The sequence below is a fragment of the Camelus bactrianus genome, chromosome 17 (genome assembly GCF_048773025.1).
Source record: "Camelus bactrianus isolate YW-2024 breed Bactrian camel chromosome 17, ASM4877302v1, whole genome shotgun sequence".
Classification (NCBI taxonomy): Eukaryota; Metazoa; Chordata; class Mammalia; order Artiodactyla; family Camelidae; genus Camelus; species Camelus bactrianus.
In genome coordinates this window covers 48,880,245-48,900,219 of record NC_133555.1, presented here as the reverse complement: position 1 = coordinate 48,900,219, position 19,975 = coordinate 48,880,245, and the positions used below count along the sequence as shown (strand labels likewise).

General features: G+C 40.9%; 1 protein-coding gene across 17 annotated transcripts in view; it reads right to left on the bottom strand.

The window, feature by feature from the left end:
* NEK10 (NIMA related kinase 10) overlaps positions 1-19,975 on the bottom strand; it is a 180,592-nt gene that overhangs the window by 5,764 nt on the left and 154,853 nt on the right. For 9 of the 17 annotated variants that reach the window (XM_074345389.1, XM_074345387.1, XM_074345386.1 and 6 more), the window contains 4 exons: positions 14,076-14,186; positions 6,374-6,482; positions 3,431-3,483; positions 3,293-3,348 (listed from right to left, as the gene is read on the bottom strand). In XM_074345389.1, coding sequence (XP_074201490.1) covers positions 3,293-3,348; positions 3,431-3,483; positions 6,374-6,482; positions 14,076-14,186 — 329 coding nt within the window. The other 8 variants (XM_074345388.1, XM_074345393.1, XM_045520098.2 and 5 more) reach the window with 6 other exon arrangements.

Here is a 19,975-nt window from a genome sequence, read left to right as displayed (position 1 = left end):
CTTCCCCAAAGACAGCTAATAGCTAGAGTCCTGAGTCTCTGTTTGAGAATCGCATCTCTCTGTCTCTAACTAAACATTAACTCCATGATCTAAGCTGAAAATGCACCACATCTTGGCTTAAAGCTGTAGCTGTTGTCTGGATGCTTTGTACACACGTGTCTAAGTTTGAAGAGACAGTCTTAAATTGTAAACTTGAGTTATACAGGACTTAGCACGTAATTCTCTGGCCATGGTAATGAACCAAGATCATGGAATAATATTTTGCAATGACGACAATGATGATTAAGAGGATGATGGGAACAGTAGCAGATCTGGATAAATACTGGTGGAGGAGCTAAAACAATGCTTCCTATTTCTAACCATATTTCTCGGGCAGGTATTCTCAGTTTGTGTTCCAAGTAAAGGATGAAGAATCACTGGGGTGAACAAAGTCAGCAGACTACTTTCCTACAGTGCACTTCAAAGTCTTTAATATATTAATACCTGTTAACATTCTCCAAAAATGGAAAAACATACACTCAGAGTTTCCCAAATACATTTGCTCATGGAACTTTATTTTTCAGGGAGCACCTATTAACATCTTTGAGGATATTGGCTATTTACAAAACCTATTTGGGAAAATACACTCTACTGATTCTAAGTACTAATTCTAAATACCTCTGTATGTCCTGTGATGTTTAGCATCCTCTATCCTTTGACTATGGAAAAATCGTGACTGTCACAGCTGATCTGATTCATATATGGAATTCTGTGTGTTTTCAGCTTGTGAAGTGGTAGGTGTCTATGTAGAGCCTGATTTACTTCTTGGAAATTAATTGGGGACACCAGTAAACAAGTAATGGCTTTAAGCACTACCATGGGTTATTTTTACTAGTACACCATGAAAACTCTCCCAGTGATATATTCTATCATTGCTATTAGAAACTGAAGAATGTCACGGCCATGTGGCTGTTTAAATGGATTATTCATTTTAACTTGGAGCATTTTAAGAAAACTTCATGTCATAACCATCATATATAATGCTTTAACTTGATCATTTAAATCATGTCATCATATTGTATTCACACTTCTGAATATAACTGAATAATTTCACCTTCATTATTAAGCATCTTATTGTGTATTTACCATAAGAAAAACTGCAATGTCTTTTAATACAGGAATATGTCTTGGAAAGTAGAAGTAGTATTTGATTTTTTAAAAACTCAATAATAATAGAATTGAAAAGGATAACCATACATTTGAAAGTTAGACTGAAATTATTATTTCTATAAAGGGAAAAATAAGACCTCTTGTAAGAGCCTCCCCAAGTTCCTTACACTGTTACTTAGTTGATTTTCTGCAAAAATTTGAACTCATAGCCCATGATCCTGAGTCTCTGAGAAAATGCAGATGTAACAAAGGTAAGTATGATTTTTGCCCCACCACAAGCAAGGGCACTTGAAATAAGAAGTTGCCAAAAGTCAAGAACAGAGACATTCACACCATCCATGGAAGGCTGGATGTATTCAGATCAAGAGTAGAAAATGAACGATCCAAATCCCTCCAGGACGGTGGGAGCAGAGTGATGATGGAGAGGCTGATTTCTATTAACAATATGCCTTCATTTCTCTGAAGTTACAAATCACAGCAGAACTAAACTTACAAAGGTAGAATTTTGGAAATACACTGTCAAGCCAAAAGAGCAAGCAGCTGAATAATCTTATGTGTGATTCATAAGAATAACTTGTTGAAACAGAAGGGAAAAAAGGCTGGAGACTGAACTAACGTCAAAAAAAAAAATCTAATTTCCATATAATGACCGTAACAGGTTGTTCTTAAGACCACTTCCTCTGGGAAAGACTTTGAGAATAATTTAAACAGTGGTCACCAGATAGCTTCATCAGCTGGACAGAAAGGCTGCATCTCCAGGCAGAAAAGGCCACTTTGGGAGAACAAACCCCACAGGACCGTGCCTCCTAAAGCAACTTTAGCCATACAGGATGTGTAAGTGGTGGCTCACGGTCGATCTGATGATTCAGTTACCAGTGGGCTCCTCGACAAAGTCCAGAGACTATTTATTATAGTAGACACTGGCAGTGCCCATATCCCCTCATTCAAACCCCTTCAAAATATGCTGGCCTGACTTCCAACCGCCAGCATCTGCATTCCTTTTCCTGAGGATTTCTCTGGCCTCTAGAATCTGCTTTGTCCACTCTTACAGGCCAGAAATGCCAGGAAACTAATGTCCCCTGGGGAAAAAGGCCTCCAACAAGGGCTGATGGGAATCAGAGATCAACATCCCAGCTCCCTCAGCCCTGGAGCGCCCAGATTCCCAGTGGGATCAAGTTCAACTGTGGTTCAATTGCCACAATGGTAATTTGCTTGAAAATGAAATCTTCATTGAGTTCTTCCATACCTACCAGAGTTTTCTGGGATTGCCTCTCAAATAAACTAATGGAAAAGGAGCTTTTGGCAGGAAAGAGCTCTCTGCAGGAGGTCCCTGTGTCTGGTCACTAACCTTAAATCAGGCACCCCCATGCCCTGCTCAACCCTAGCCCTAGAGCACCTTTCAAATCTTTTGATCACACAATATCTTGTAACATGTTGGTTGCTTCCTAGATCAAAGAAGTAGAAATGGAGACTAAGTGATGAACAGATGACCAGATCTCTTTCCTAGCTTCCCCTTCTGTCATCTTATGAACAAACTATGTGAACAAGACAGCATCTAAAGAAAAATCACAAGAGGTCAACAAGCCTGCATATTGGGGGGGGGGGGGGGGAGAAATGACTGATCCCCATCTCAATGATTTAACTGAGGTCACTTCCTTTTTCCCTTGAAAACTTTCATGATCGAGCAGACTCTTTGGAGTTGTTTTATGTAGACACTAAGTCCACAATCTCCCCAGACTGCCAGCATTCGAACAAAAGGCAACTGTCCTTTCTACCAACATTTGTCACTCTTCAGTATTGATTTGTGAGAAGCAAGCTGCTGGACCTGAGTTTGGTAGCAGATTTTGACGCCCAACATGGGGCTGCATTCTCTCAGTGGTCAGGGTCTTCTGGGCTTCCTGGGTGGCAGCTTCTGGCGGTGGGTACACACAGAGTCGAGTGTAAGAGCCAGCCGCCTGTGGCAAGCTGGCCAGAAGGGGGTTCTCAGGAAACTCCCAGCAGTTGTTGGAACTATTCGTCCTGGGGATTCTGTCCGTCTGTCCCCTGCCCAGCACTGGCTGCCTATTTTCACTTACGGTTGGGGGGGATGAATTCTAAGTTCTAAACTGAACTTGAATATTTGAAAGCAAACCCTGGGTCTCACCTGTTAGAAGTAAAATTGTAATACCCACTTTCCTCTAGGACTTCTTCAATCACAGTCTAAAATCGAAAAAAAAATCAGGTTAGTATTGAATTAAAAGCAACAAACTGGAATCACTCAGAGGCGCTGCAGAAACCTCACCTGCATCTGTTCATAAGTGATGCCCTCCTCCAGAGCAAAGCTGGTGGGCAGACCTGAAACAGAGAAACTATTGCAAGTCTGGCACTTGGTTCATGTTTTCTCAGTTGCATTTTATTGGCAATTACAAGCGGGCAGCGAGACAGGTCAGTTTCTTAATGATGAAGACAAGTACTTAGAAACACATTCCAAATCGTCTTGGCTTTGAATACTCAGATGCGTTGTTTCTCTTCCTTTAATAGCTTTCTGCGTTTGGGGCGGCCATCAAAAAATAATACTCAAGATTTAAAGGTGTCAGATAAACTGGCCAATTAAGTTGGGGTGTGTGTGTGTGTATGGGTGTGTGTGTGTCTTATGAACAGGAAAGGAGTGACTCTAAACACAAACTACCTGAAAGGCAAAGAAAAGATTAAGAAACTCTCCCTCATCCACAAGACAAAAAGAGTGGAAATGTACTAGCAAGGATAAATTCTTAGTGGAGGAAGTACCAGCCAGTGAACGACAACAAAGATCTGACCCCTTCCGTTGGCTTCCAGGAGGGAAATATAATACATTTAAAGCTAGAGGACAAGATTTCTTTTCCTGTTTAGTCTGAGTATCATATGCCAGCGCTTAACCTACTCCGGTGCCACCCAAAGCAGTGTTGACCATATTCCACTCAAATCAATCAACACGTGGAGGCCAGGAGCTCCCCTGACACTCAGGAGAGAGAAGAGAACGGGTTGAAGGCTGAGGGCAGGCGTGAGGATGTGAATCCTGGCAGAGTGTTTTTTAAGCCTAGCTTAAAGCCCAAAGTGCTTCATGGTTCTGCTGTCTTCCCTTTTGCCCAGCCTGCTGTGACGAGGGACACACCCAGTCTGCTCTGGGGTGGTGTGTCCAGTTTCTGGGAAAGCTTGTCAAGTCCCTCTCTGACCACTGAGAGATTTCAACCAGAGCTCTTCCCTCATCGGAGCTGCTGCTGTCAGAAGTCTGGCCTGTGACTGACTGACCTGCCCTGGGGGATGCTTCTAAAAGCAAGTGATTTTTTCCATTCTGAGTCTGTTTCTGTTTTGTAAATAAGTTCAGCTGTCTCGTTTTCTTTTTAGATTCCACATACAATTGATGTCATGTGATATTTGTCTTTCTCTCTCTGACTTACTTCACTTAGTATGACAATCTCTAGGTCCATCCATGTTGCTGCAAATGGCATTATTTTAAAATCTTTTTATGGCTGAGTAGTATTCCATTGTGTATATATGCCACATTATATTAAGTGAAGTCAGTCAGAGAAAGAAGAATGTTGTATGATACCACTTATATGTGGAATCTTAAAATTTATACAAATATTTACAAAACAGAAACAGACTCACAGACACAGAAAACAAACTTACGGTTACCAAAGGGGAAAGGCTGGGGGGAGGGATAAATTAGGAGTATGGGATTAACAGATACACACTACTGTATATAAAATAAACAACAAGGATTTACTGTACAACACCGGGGACTATAGTCAATATCTTGTAAACCTATAATGGAAAAGGAAAATAATCTGAAAAGGAATATATATATATCTCTGAATCACTTTGCTGTACACCTGAAATTAACACAATATTGCAAATCAATGATACTTCAATTAAAAAATAAATGAAAGCAAATGACTTTAGACAACAGTTTATCTGGATCTTATACATTTCTCAGGGGCTATTTTAAATGAAATTCTGCCTGCCCAGGTTAGCCTTATCCCAGGAATCCAAGTCTTAGGGAAAGTCTGATCATTATTACATGAAATGATTTGCCTAAATTAGGCAACAACAAAAGCACACCAGCAATGAGTGATGTTCTTGGCTGAGGGAATGGCAGGTTTTCATTTAACCCTAAAAGGTTCACTTCTGTTTCTGCCCCACTGAGGGACATAACTGTAGTTTACAGGGATTCAAAAATTATGCAGAATTCTACAGCCTCAGAGTAGCCTGAAGATCTCTTATGAGAGTCACACGTCACAAGGAGAGTTACACTATGCTCAGCCCATAAGCATACTGGCTAAGCATTCGTTATGTATCTACACTGATCCTTGCAATAATCCTAAGATGCACGTAACATTTTTATCCCCATGTTACAGGCAAGAAAACTGAGGTTCAGCGAGGTCAAATAGTTTGCTCAAGGTCAGCTACTAAGTCACTGAGCTGAGATTTGAACCTAGGCTTCTAGGTTCACAGAGTATGCACCTTTAATCCCTAAATTACATTGCCTCTCTATGTGAGATTTTTCCAAAAAAGAAAAAAAAATTAACTATGTTTGATGTGACTCTTCAGGTAAGTTTCAAATTTTCTGTCTTACTCAAACTCTTCCTTTCTGCTTTTTCTCTCCCTGGATGCTTTTGGGCATTGGATTCCCCATCATCAGATAAGAAGAAATAAAAGGAAATACAATTTAACCACATGGATTCCCTTTGCTTCTGGTATTAATGAATGATCAAGGAAGCTGTCCCAAGTGGGTAAAGTAAATCTCAGGGAATGGCCCGATTCCTACTGCACGTCCCTCTCAACTACCATCATAGATAATAAATATAAGATCTATTTTCATTTTAAATTAAAGATAATCTTTTGAGGATAGCTGTTGATCCAAACAATCTGTTTCTTTTTTCTTTTTTTTAATTGAGTTATAGTCAGTTTACAATGTTGTGTCGGTTTCTGGTGTACAGCACAATTCTTCAGTCATAAATGAATCTACATATATTCATTTTCACATTGTTTTTCACCATAAGCTACTACAAGTTCTTGAATATATTTCCCTGTGTTATATACAATAGAATACTATTCAGCCATAAAAAATGACAACATAATGCCATTTGCAGCAACATGGATGTTCCTAGAGAATGTCATTCTAAGTGAAGTAAGCCAGAAAGAGATAGAAAAATACCAATCTGTTTCTTCATGAAAGCCAGACTCCTGTGTTGAAGACCATTACCTGTTGAGTTATTTGGGGACAGGCTGTGTTCACTTGATGAATGATGCAATAAATGGTAATCTGCTGTGAAAAAGCTGGGCTCAATTGGTTCTGGAGATCCCTGAGATAACTGAAACAGAAAAAGTAAAACTGCGTCTTATTTCACATTCAGAGTCAAGTGACATGAGACCTCCGTGCGTGTCTCCGCAAGAGGGACTGGGGCTCTTCGGCTGTCAATCCCTCCGACACAGATAAAGACCCATCTTCTTCCTTTCAAAAGGACTTATAAGAGGGGAGGGTGTAGCTCAAGTGGTAGAGCGCATGCTTAGCATGCATGAGGTCCTGGGTTCAAGGCCCGGTACCTCCTCTAAGAATAAGTAAGTAAATAAACCAAACTACCTCCCCCAACCACCCTCCCCACCATCCAGAAAAAAAGGACTTATAAATTAGAGGCAGGCAAATTACAGTGAAAGCAAGCAGACAGCTCCCTGGTCAGGTGAGTCACACACACACACCCCCTATACTTTACAGTCTTATGAGAACAAAATTAAAATCGATAGAAAAATAATGGCGTGGGGTCTGGAATGCCAAAATGTTATTTTTATCAGGCGTGGGAGGAATAAACTCCAATTATTCAACAGAACATTATGTATAGAGCAAATCTATACTTTTTCATGTATCTGCTTTGAAAATGCCTTCTTGTCCGGCCAAGGCAAACAAGTTTTTTAATACATCTTTCTGAATCACCATTAATTAATTTTAATCTCCACACATTAATTCTCAACACTGCAAAGGAAAGAGTAGTTCACTAAAAGCCAGAATTTATTAAAGTTCCAATCATTTAATTCCCCTCTATAAAGTTGAATTTTTTAATGAAATTTTCAAATTTCTTTCAACTTTCATTTTAACCAGCACTTAGGCTGGCCAAGTTTTGTGCCTGTGTAATACAATATGCTTTAAAAATGTCGATTCATATTAACAAACCAGAAGCAAAAGGAACAATTTAGACTATGCCACAGTAGTTACCTTGGATTCATATCCTCTGTTCATTAAATAAGGAAGCTTGAAATGAGGTGCTGAGATCTAAACTTGCACAAAGAAGGATGCTAAAGCTATGAAGACCAACGTGGCTTTTATAAATTATTTTTTTAACATTTTTTATTGATTTATAATCATTTTACAATGTTGTGTCAAATTCCAGTGTTCAGCACAATTTTTCAGTCGTTCATCGACATATACACACTCATTGTCACATTTTTTTCTCTGTGAGTTATCATAACATTTTGTGTATATTTCCCTGTGCTATACAGTGTAATCTTGTTTATCTATTCTACAATTTTGAAATCCCAGTCTATCCCTTCCTACCCTCCACCCCCCTGGTAACCACAAGTCTGTATTCTCTGTCTGTTTAAAAATTATTTTTTAAAATAATTTTATTGTGGTATAATTTCTGTACAGTAAACTACACATATTTCAGATGTACAATTTGATGAATTTTGATACATGGATACACCGAGGAAACCATCACCACCTAACATTTCCATCATTCAGGGAGAGGGGCAAATTTCCAACTCCCAATTTATCCCTTCTCACCCTCTTTACCAACATGGTTTTCAGAAGCTCTGCAGAGGGGGCACTGGAGCTGAACCCCTAAGGATGGATATGGGTGGACACAAGGAAGCCAAGTAGACATTCCAGGTGGGAGGACTTCGAGGGCAGAGGCTGGGCATTGCACATTAGGGACAGAGTGATACAGGGCTAGGACATTAACCCAATGTTCTGGAGGCATGGGTATTTAGGCTGAAGAGAGGAAGGCAAGTGCTGTTCATTCACTCAGGGAGTATTTTTTAAACCAACTCTTGTGTTCCATGCACAGCTCCAAGCAACGAAAACAACCAATGGTGGCCAAAAACTGTATTCTTGGAACTGACTGCCTAATTAGAGAAAAATGTGTCTGTGAAATACCCGCCTGGATATATGTAAAATTGCAACTGAGCTGAATGCACTGAAGGCCAGGCCGGTGGTTCTAGGAGGTCACAGATAGACCTAACTGAGACAGGGAAGGCTTTCCTGAAATAATGCTTCTGCTGAGAGACAGAATAATGAGCAAGATTGAGTAAAGGATTGTGTGGGCAGAACATCACAGGCAGAGGACAGAGCACATGCAGGCTGGGGAGGAAGCAGCATGGTAGGTGGGCCATGTGGCCGGTGATGAGACAGCAAAGGGCGAGAGTGGTACAAGGTGAGGATGGGGAGAGGGGTCCAGGCTTGTACCAAACAGGACATGAACATCGTGGTGAGAATTTTGGCATTTTGTACTGAGACCCATGAACAGTGTGTGTGTGTGTGTGTGTGTTGTGTGTGTGTGTGTGTGTGTGTGTGTGTGTGTGTGTGTGTGTGACAGAGAGAGAGAGACAGAGAAAGAGACAGAGAGACAGAGAGAGAGATGTGGCTACATTCTGTTTTGAAAAGGTCACTCTGGATGCAATTCATATGTGACAGTCTGAGTGGGGCTGTGGCTATGAGGTGAATGCAGACAGATCATGAGGAGGCACCTGCAGAGTGGAGGCCGAGGCAGCTGGACCCAGAGTCAGATGGGGAGGCACAAAACTGGAAGCAAGTGATTAGAACACTGCCACAGTCTGGCAAAACCGACTGGAGAAGACATCCAGAAGGCCAGCAAGCACATGAAAATATGCTCAGCATCACCAATTGTTAGAGAAATGCAAATCAAAACTACGATGAGGTATCACCTCACACCAGCCAGAATGGCCATCATTCAAAAGTCCACAGATGACAAATGCTGGAGAGGCTGTGGAGAAAAGGGAACCCTCTTTCACTACTGGTGTGAATGTGGTTTGATGCAGCCACTGTGGAAAACAGTATGGAGATTCCTCAAAAGACTAGGAATAGACTTACCATATGATGCATTAATGCCACTTCTGGGCATATAACTGGAGAAAAATAGAATTCAAAAAGACACATGCACCCCAATTTTCACAGCAGCACTATTTGCACTAGCAAAGACATGGAAACAACACCAATGTCCATCGACAGATGACTGGATATAAAAGATGTGGTATATTTATACACTGGAATACTATTCAGCCATAAAAATATAATGCCATTTGCAGCAACATAGATGGACCTGGAGAATGTCATTCTAAGTGAAGCCAGAAAGAGAAAGAAAAATGCTGTATGCTATCACTTATATGTGGAATCTGAAAAAAAAAAAAAAAAGGACATGAATGAACTTATCTACAAAACAGGAACAGACTCACAGACATAGAGAACAAACTTACAGTTACCAGGGCTTAAAGGGAGTGGGAAGGGATAAATTGGGAATTCGAAAATTGCACCTATTGGGGAGTGCTGGTAATGTTAGCTATCTTGAGTGTGGCAGTAGTTTCATGGGTGTAGACATCTACCAAAATTTATCAAAGTGTACATCTGAAATATGTGTAGTTTACTGTATAGGAACCATACCACAATAAAAGTTGCTTTTTTAAAAAAAAAAAAAAAGGAAATCAGCAAGAGAAGGGTGCCAAGACCTCAGACTAGGTGGTAACCAGAAGGAAGGAATGGCTACTGAAGATCAAATATTCTTACTTAATAACAGGAGCACCTACGGCCGCTAGTTGGTGCTTACTGCATTCTAGATACATTTGATGTTCTATTTGGTCCTTACAACTACCCTGTAAGGTAGGCATTCTGCCCACTTTACACATGAGGCATCTGGGATGTAAAGTACTTTGCTCCTAAGTGGCAGGACCAGGGCTATCATATCAAAGGCCAAGGAAAACCACCTGCACGATGAAGACCCCCAGGTGTTAATGAGGTAGGAGATGCAAGAGGTAAAGTGGAACAGCTGGAGGTGACCGCATGGTTTGCAGACCGAGCAGAAGGAAAACAGATGCTGCCAGTGATATTTGATGCAAAGAAAGGAGGAAGATGGTGAGTTCAAGCCTGGACATACCAGATGGCAAGTAAATGTTCTCCCGGCAGGTGGAAATCTGGGTGATACAACAGAAGTTTCTAAGCAGTGGCCTCTCTGGCTGGCTGAGGCCACGAGGTGGGTCAGCAGTCCCAGACCAGCACCGTGGGGCCCTCTCTTGGCTCGTGAATTCTGAGCTGAGGGGCACCTCCCGTCTTTGGCATTATGTTCTGCTTGGAAGAACGTGTACGATCCTCCTTCTGAACTGATATAAAAGGGCTCTTCTGCTCTGAACAAACACCTACAGTTCCAAAGGGCAAATGGTTGTGTGTACTTTTGAACTAAACAAGTCACTATTAAAGAGAAAAAGTTCTATCACTGTCACTACCCTCCCCCTCCCCAAACACACTGATGTCGAGCAAATAGTGAACAATTTTACCACTTTATTGGTCAACTGAGAACACAGTTACTTTCTGGGCAAAAAACTAAATAGAAGAAAACAGAGAGAAACTACAAATGTAATCCTCATTAAATTCCCCAAACTGTATCTTCTTTACATATCATAAAATAAGGTTATTTTTGCTGTGGGACAACTACATAAATGACTTCGAAGCTAATCAATGGAGGGACTTGGAAGGAAATTAAGCCAAAATGAACGAGATTAGGTGTCAGAAGTGAGAAAAGTTTCAGCACTTTTCTCATCACACTTCACTCGCCAGGCCTCTGATCTTTCTTTCTTTAGGTTTTCCTTGTCCTCTTTTCACTGAATTATATAACATGTTAAGTCACAAAGTATTACCTTTTTTTTTTTCATTTCTTCTAACCTACAGCTTCTTTCTATTAGGTTTTATTAGGCTTTTGAGGCCACTTTGTTAACACAAATGTCAGTATTTACACTCACTATTTTCTTATACTCAAATCTTAGCGGCTGATAAGATGCAGGTTCAAGCGTTTACTTTACAGTAAACTTCACAGATGGTGCTACGCACGCGCATGAGGAAGCATGGGATGCCCGGCTGTCCCTCTTTAGTGATGGCAGCAGCCAAGAAGGGTCATGCCTAGACCCATCACTTCTTTTAAGAGGCTGCAGAATGACAATATTTTTACAACTTCAGTACTTATTAGCTGAATGAGTTCCGTAATGAGAGAATTTCCTTTCATCAATTTAGTTACCCTGAGACAGAATTCATAAGGGAAAGGCAGAATAAATGTTTGACTCTTTCCTTCTGTAAACAATTTTTGAAATAAGGTGTTGGTCACTCACTGTCTTCCAAAGGTAACCAGTAAGGGATTTTCTTTTTTTTTTCCACTATCATTAAACATTAGTTGGTGCCTTTGATCCACTGTGGTTATCATTCTCTTCGATGCTCTAATTATCCAACAGAGAGCAGTGGGCTCCTGAGTCCTCTGACACACCCTCGGGAGCCCTGGACAGCATCCCTGCCCTGCAATCTGTTATGTTAAGATATTCCAGCCTAGTCTTGTTCAGCTTCAGCTCTGGAGCTGCCAATGGATGTATTTCCAAAGCCGTGGGTGCAGAGGGAGCACACTGCTGCTTGCTTACTTTCTAAACTATCTTAGTGAAATTTTTGGAAATATGAATATTTTTTAAAAGATAAGATTTATCATGAATTCATACTCATTCATATTGATCTTTCCAATTCTAATTTGAATTAATACCTTCTATTTTGTCTCTGCTGCTTTTCTCTCCCGTGCTGAAAATCCTGGTCCTCAGAGACCCCTATCCAGTTACTCAGATGCTTTATTTCTCCTGCAATTCTAGCCAAGGTTGAGCAGGCTGGACTGAAGATACCTCAGGTGAGTCAAAAAATAAAGAGCTTCATTTTTCGGAACAGGGCTCGTCCATGTTTTGGCTCATCTGTACACCCCGGGTCTCAGGCGGTCATAAGTAAGGCACAGTCATCCCATGAAAACACCTTCAGACTGCAGGCACGGAGTCCCTGGATTTCACGGGGAGCTTCAGAGGGGGAGGTGGAAACTGAGTGCACTTCGTGTATTGTCACCACTGCTGCACGGCCATGGTGTGGGACGGCTGTGGCAGTCAAAGGCTAATGGGCCTCTCCTCTGTGATGGCACAGTGGATGAAAAAGCCATTTCTGAACAAAACCCACTGTTGACTAAAGATTACATCACAAAGGGGGAAAAACAGGTCACAAAGGCCTCATTTAGGTTTCAGACTAGGGACAAGGTGGCTTCTTTCTGCTCATGGAGAAGTGTATAAATGTATCAATACTTGCATAGCAATGAAGAATAGAACCAGCATAGGCCATGTTAGACAGCGTGCAGGTGCACCAACCTAGAATCTATTTGATACTCAACTATATTAACCATCAGGCACCTACCAGGCACTGGGTACGACCCTGGGGAATCAAAGACGAACAAGACACACTCACTGCCTTTGAAGAAACCGTAATAATGCAAGTCTGTTTGAATGATGAGCTACTTAAAACAACAGTAAGAGGGAAAACGCATAGAGAAAGGGGAGAGTAATTCTTGATGAGGAAACAAGGTTTCAGTGGAGGAGCTGGTTAACATGTCAAGCAGAAGCTTTCTTTAGCTCACAGGAGGCGAGGCCTGCCTCCCTGATCGTAGGGTTTCATAAGGGCGTGAACCACCACGAGCTTAAAATATCAGACAAGGGGGAAGAGCATCCTTCACAGGGTAACTTAATCTGCCTCTCAGCCAGGTTGAAAGCAAAAATGATCCTGTGTCCCTACAGATGTCAAACAGGACAAAGGGACTTCTGTCACCAAGTTGTGCTAACCAGAGATAAGCAATTTTCCTTCTGCCTGGTTGGCTTAACCAGCTGGTGATTCGGTTTCCTTATTTAAGAATAGAAATATCTACCAACACCCACAGTCTAGGAGACTGCAGAACATCGATTATGGAAAGAACCTTAGAAATGGTTCATTTCATCCTCATAGCTGAGAAAAACCACGGCCTCAGATGGTTAGCTGACTTGTTCCAAGTTGCAAAGCTCAACTCAGGGGTTTGTTGAAGAATATCCTAATAAAGATTGGACTAGAACTGTCTAATGTGTGTGTGTGTGTGTGTGTGTGTGTGTATGAGATATTAAATTATATATATATTATATATTAAATATATATATACACACACTTAGGTATATTTAATAACATTTTTTAGGAAAACATGCAATAATATTGAAATAAATTTCTATTACTCTTCTGAGACTGATGGCTTCAGAAATGAAGGTGAGAAAATTAGAGGCAAAGGCATAGCCTTGATTCATTATCTTAAGCGATGCTACAGTCTGAATCTTTGTGTCCTCCCTGAAGTTGTATGTTGAAACCCAACCCCTGAGGTGATGGTTTTGGGCAGTGGGCCCTTTGGGAGGTAAATTGGGCCAGAAGGATAAAGTCCTTATGTAAGTGTTCCTATTTTTTAAAATGCCCATAAAAGGAGGCCTGGGAGATTTCCCTTACCTCCTCTCCCACGTAAGGACAGCAAGAAGTCGGCAGTCTGCAGCCCAGAAACGGGTCCACACCAGACCCGACCATGATGGCACCCTGATCTTGGGCTTCCAGCTTCCAGAACCGTGAGCAATAAGTTTCTGCTGTTTCTAAATACATCATCTTATGGTCTTTTTACTACAGCAGCCCAAATGGGCTAAGACAACCATGGACAATGCCCTTTCACAGTGGGCAGAGCTTAAGTAGAGGATGCAAGCTCAGGAGGCAGACAAATTAATTCCTATGGTGTGTTTTTGCTTGGTAGCCAAAAAGAATTCCTGTATGTAGAGTACCATACCTTTTTAATTTCAGATTTCAAGTTGCAAGGGTTACTCTGCTGGCTGAAGAGGTTTTTCTTGAATCTCTCTATAACCCTTCTTTTCAAATTGTGGTGCAGAGCTGGAGGAAGCTGCATAAAATGAGAAAATCGTTATCAGCAAGTCATTAGCAATGCATAGCTGACTCCCAGGAAGCATTGCTGAGGGTCACTCAGGGTACTCCCTGCATGGGACTGAATAAGAATTAAAGTTTTACCCTAACTAGCATGACTTGATGTTACCCTTATTCATTCTACAATCCAGAAGAAATATATTACTGTGTACTCTTTCAAAAGGCTAGTTCTACTTATGTTACTGTTCTTTCATGTTATTGATATTATTTTTCATAGAACAACTGAATTATATATTAGTCGCACATATGAACTGAATTAAGTTTACAAATAACAGGCTTGACAAAGAAAGATGCATTCTTTGAGATGCTGGAGCACTTGTATCATTCCCAGAACCATGCTAAACGCTGTAATTTGATCTTTGTCCTGAAGGACCTGATACTATGGGCCAGGAAGCCCATATCTCTATTAACACATCGTCAGAGGCCTGCTTGTGAGCACGTCTGAATGTGCACCTGATCAGAGAGAGTGATCACATGGCAGGGACTAATCTTATCAGGAAGAAAGAGAAATGAAATCATATACATTAGGGCCCAGCCAGGATGACTTAGATTTGAGGAGTAAGTAGTAGGAAGTCACAGGTAAGAGTGGAGAAGGGATGGAAAAGTACCCGAAGACACCTTTTTGCTCTAACAATTCCCTACTGTTACCCAACACAAGTTGCCACCTCTCTAATTCAAACACCAAAGGGTGGTTCAACATACACAAATCAAACAATGTAATACATCACATCAACAAGAGAAAGGACAAGAATCACATGGTCTTCTCAATAGATGAAGAAAAAGCATTTGATAAAATTCAATACCCATTTATGATAAAACCTCTCACCAAAGTGGGTATAGGGGGAATATATCTCAACATTATAAAAGCTATATATGACAAACCTACAGCCAGCATAGTACTCAACAGTAAAAACCTCAAAAAATTCCCACTAAAATCTGGGACAAGACAAGGCTGCCCACTGTCACCACTCCTATTCAACATAGTCTTGGAAGTCCTAGCCACAGCAATCAGGCGCGAGAGAGAAATAAAAGGGATCGAAATAAGAAAAGAAGAGGTAAAAGTGTCACTATATGCAGATGACATGATAATATAAATAGAAAAATCTAAAAGGTCCACACAAAAACTACTAGAAATAACTGAAGAATTCAGCAAGGTAGCAGATTACAAGATTAATGTACAAAAATTAGTTACATTTCTTTACACTGACAATGAATCAACAGGAAAACAAAGTAAAGAAACAATCCCCTTTAAAATATCACCTAAATTAATAAAATACCTATGAACAAATCTAACCAAGGAGGTAAAAGACTTATACAAAGAGAACTATAAAACATTCATTAAGGAAATTAAAGAAGACTTTAAAAAATGGAAAGATATCCCATGCTCCTGGATTGCAAGAATCAATATTGTTAAAATGGTCACACTCCCCAAGGCAATCTACAGATTTAATGCAATCCCCAGGACTTATTTCACAGAACTACAACAAATCATAATAAAATTTATATGGAACCATCAAAGACCTAGAACTGCCAAAGCATTACTGAAGAGAAAGAAAGAGGCTGCAGGAATAACCCTCCCAGACTTCAGACAATACTGTAGAGCTACAGTCATCAAGACAGCATGGTATTGGTACAAAAACAGACACATAGACCAATGGAACAGAATAGAGAGCCCAGACATGAACCCACAAACCTTTGGTCAACTCATCTTCAACAAAGGAGGCAAGAATATACAATGGAATAAAGACAGTCTCTTCAGCAAATGGTGTTGGGAAAACTGGACAGCAGCATGTAAAACAATGAAGCTAGAACACTCCCTTACACCATACACAAAAGTCAACTCAAAATGGATCAAAGATTTAAACATAAAACTAGATACAATAAACCTCCTAGAAGAAAACATAGGCAAAACAATATCTGACATACATCTCAAAAATGTTCTCCTAGAACAGTGCACTCAAGCAATAGAAATAAAAGCAAGAATAAACAAATAGGACCTAATGAAACTTAGAAGCTTCTGCACAGCAAAGGAAACCATAAGTAAAACAAAACGACAACCTACGGAATGGGAGAAAATTTTTGCAAACGATGAAACTGACAAAGGGTTGATCTCCAGAATATATAAGCAGCTCATATGACTTAATAAGAAAGAACCAAATAACCCAATCCAAAAATGGGCAAAAGACCTAAAGAAGCAATTCTCCAAGGAAGAAATACAAATGATCAATAGGCACATGGAAAAATACTCAATATCACTAATTATCAGAGAAATGCAAATCAAAACTACAATGAGGTATCACCTCACACCAGCCAGAATGGCCATCATTCAAAAGTCCACAAATGACAAATGCTGGAGAGGCTGTGGAGAAAAGGGAACCCTCCTACACTGCTGGTGGGAATGCAGTTTGGTGCAGCCACTATGGAAAACAGTATGGAGATTCCTTAAAAGACTAGGAATAGACTTACCATATAACCAAGCAATTTCACTCCTGGGCATATATCCAGAAAGAACCCAAATTGAAAAAGACACCTGCACCCCAACATTCATAGCAGCACTATTTACAATAGCCAAGACATGGAAACAGCCTAAATGTCCATCAACAGATGACTGGACAAAGAAGTGGTATATTTATACAATGGAATAGTATTCAGCCATAAAAAATTACAATATAATGCCATTAGCAGCAACATGGGTGTCCCTGGAGAATGTCATTCTAAGTGAAGTAAGCCAGAATGAGAAAGAAAAATGCCATATGATATCACTCATATGTGGAATCTAAAAAAAGAAAAGAAAGAGACAAATGAATATAAATACAAAACAGAAAGAGACTCATAGACATATAATACAAACTTGTGGTTGCCAGTGGGGAGGGTGTTGGAAAGGGACAGACTGGGAGTTCAAAATTTGTAGATACTGACAGGCATATATAGAATAGATAAACAAGATTATACTGTATAGCACAGGGAAATATATACAAGATCTTGCAGTAGCTCAAAATCAGAAAGAATGCAACAATGAATATATGTATGTTCATGTATAACTGAAAAATTGTGCTCTACACTGGAAATTGACACAACATTGTAAACTGACTATAACTCAATAAAATAAAAAATGTAAAAAAAGATTACTGTCTTATTTTTGATGAAAACAGATATCCAGTCAGTGAAGGTAGGGTAAGGATTCTAACATCCTTTTAGAGTTGCTTTTAGATGATTTCCACAGACTTATCTCTGGAAACTGGATAGCAAAGGCTACCACCAACCCAAGGTTAGCAGTTTCCCGTTTAAGGTTACTTGTTGGTTGTCAGGAGGGATCTGGCCTTGCAATTCAGGGTGGCTACCCCAGCCTAAGTCTGGGAGAGTTTGTCTAGTAAATAAGCATGTGAACAAGAAGGGCTTTTTGTTTGTTTTGTCATTTCAGTTTTACTTTCAGAAGCTTTCCTTTGCAATTAGCATAGAGAGAAATCTGACCATGGTTTTTAACCTTCGGGAAATATAAGAGTGTGACATTTAGACTTGTACTTATCTCCTTTATTTGAAAGGCTCTGACTTTGGTTAGCACTGTAATTTAGAGTTCTCCCAAAGAGCCATCACTTCTTACTTTGTGCAATGTCGTAAACATTCAAGTATTCTGGAAATATATTTTTATAACCAACATGGTTCTAGCTGAACTTGTAACAAGTAATGCCATCTTGCCAAAAATATGAAATTGTGTGTTATGCTGGCACTGTAAAAGCAAAATAGTATCTGTAATTGCTTCATTCTGGCTTTAAAATACTTTGAAATCCAATAAAGAAATGAAACATGTCCATTAAAAAGTTTTTTTTATTACGTAAAAATGATCAAGACATGGATATGGAAACTATACCTAAATTTCAAAAGATACCTTTTCCCAACTTAGTAGTTAATCATTAAGGTAACCAATAAGCTATTTGAAGTTATTTCCATAACACTGAGGTTAAGCATGCTCCCCACTATGTCTACATCAGTATTTAAATGGAAATGTATTTTTGAACATAATCTCTTTACTCAGTACAGACATGGCAGATTATATTTTGATTTATTGACCAATTTTCTGCTCCCCCATCACATGTCCTTCACCTGCTTTCATTTAATCAGGGAGACAATTCTGTGGGATTGCCTAAGAGAGAGGTTGACAGCAGAAAATGGAGAAAAGGTAATCAATTTTAGATTCTTGAGTCTCAAAAAGGCTGGCCCTCAGAGTAATGAAAGGAATAGCAGATTTGCTAAACACACACACACACAAAGCCCCAGACATGACAGATAAGAGCCTGGCTACTCCCCAGGCTGGGCAGAAATCAAAGGGGAACAGTGAGAAGTCAGAGGTGCGCAGGCCGCCAAGAAGGGAGCCCCTTGCCTGGCCCCCCAGGCTACTGGTGCCACTTGTCAATTTGTTTCCCCTTGGCTCCAAGTCCACCCTTCCTTGCCCTGCTTGTGATACTGGAACACCTCTCCCTCGCCAGCCGGCAGGATGTTCCGCTCCATCAGCAGAGGGCGCTAGCGGAGGACGGAGGTTCTTTCTGGTTCCAGGGATGCTCCTGCCTGGCCTCAGTCTGACAGCACTGAATGGTCAGCAGCAACAGGAACCCCTAGCCATGTTCACCCCCAGCCAGATGCAATGGTACGAACCCTGCAGGCAGCTTCCCAGAGTTCCAAGGAGCAGCAGCCACCCGCGGGCAGCCTCCCCTGGCCCCACAGAGGGCTCTTCCCAGCACATCACCCTCACATGCTGATTTCCAGCAAGTTCCACAGAGCAGCTCCTCAGTAAATTTCTCTGACCTTTTCGGTGAGGTCTGGACCTCAGCCCTGTAAGTAGTGACTTCCCTGTCTGCTCGTCTCACAGTCTTCAGATTTCTCTTCCTCTCCTTAGGCGATAATAGCCTGCTATTATTAGTAATTCCTAAACAGTCCTTTATATGAAACCTTCCCTGTGGAAATCACTGTGTGGTTTCTGTACCCCCGACTGGACCCTCACTGGAACAGATCTGGTATCAGGAATGTCCAGGAGAAGGAGCCACACAGCTGCATTTGGAAGTTGGTTTGACTGTACCCTTGGAGCTGAGCCCAGTGCTGGGCTCAGTAATCCACAGCATCACTGTTAATCCATGGCGTCACAGTTAATCAGGCCGTCACCTGGATGAAGAGCCAACTGAAGCGACTGCCCTGGAAGCTTGAGCGGCTGCTGCACGTGGCCATCAGGACATGTGAAGGTCGTGGGGATTCGGCGGGGGGGGTCCTTCAGATGCACTGGGGCACTTACAGAAAGAAAACGACCAGCTTGGGTCCTTTAACTCTCAGCTCAGGTCATGGCCCAAGACCTAGAAAGATTCCACAACAGCCCTAACAGAACGTATTTATTGCTACCATAGCACTGATAAGGCTGACAAAAATTTAATTAAGCAGGTTGCTAAATGCCAATGTCACCTGAATGCACACTTCACCAAGATTCTCATGTGACAGTTAGAAAAAAAAGATTAGGACACTAAAACTCCAAGTAAGGACATGTTGTTGGACCCAGGTGAAACGGACAAAGTCAAAACCCAAGTCACTCGGAGCCATCACTGCCAGTGGAAGTAGCTTGAAACTTGGCATCTGAGAAGACAAGCCTTCTTTTTGCTTGAAAACTCTATACTAACCTCCCCTGGGACAGATGAGGGGTGCTGCCTTTAAAAGGGGTGCTTATCCCTCTCAGATGCACAACAGGGAGGGTCCAGCCAGTAACTAGGG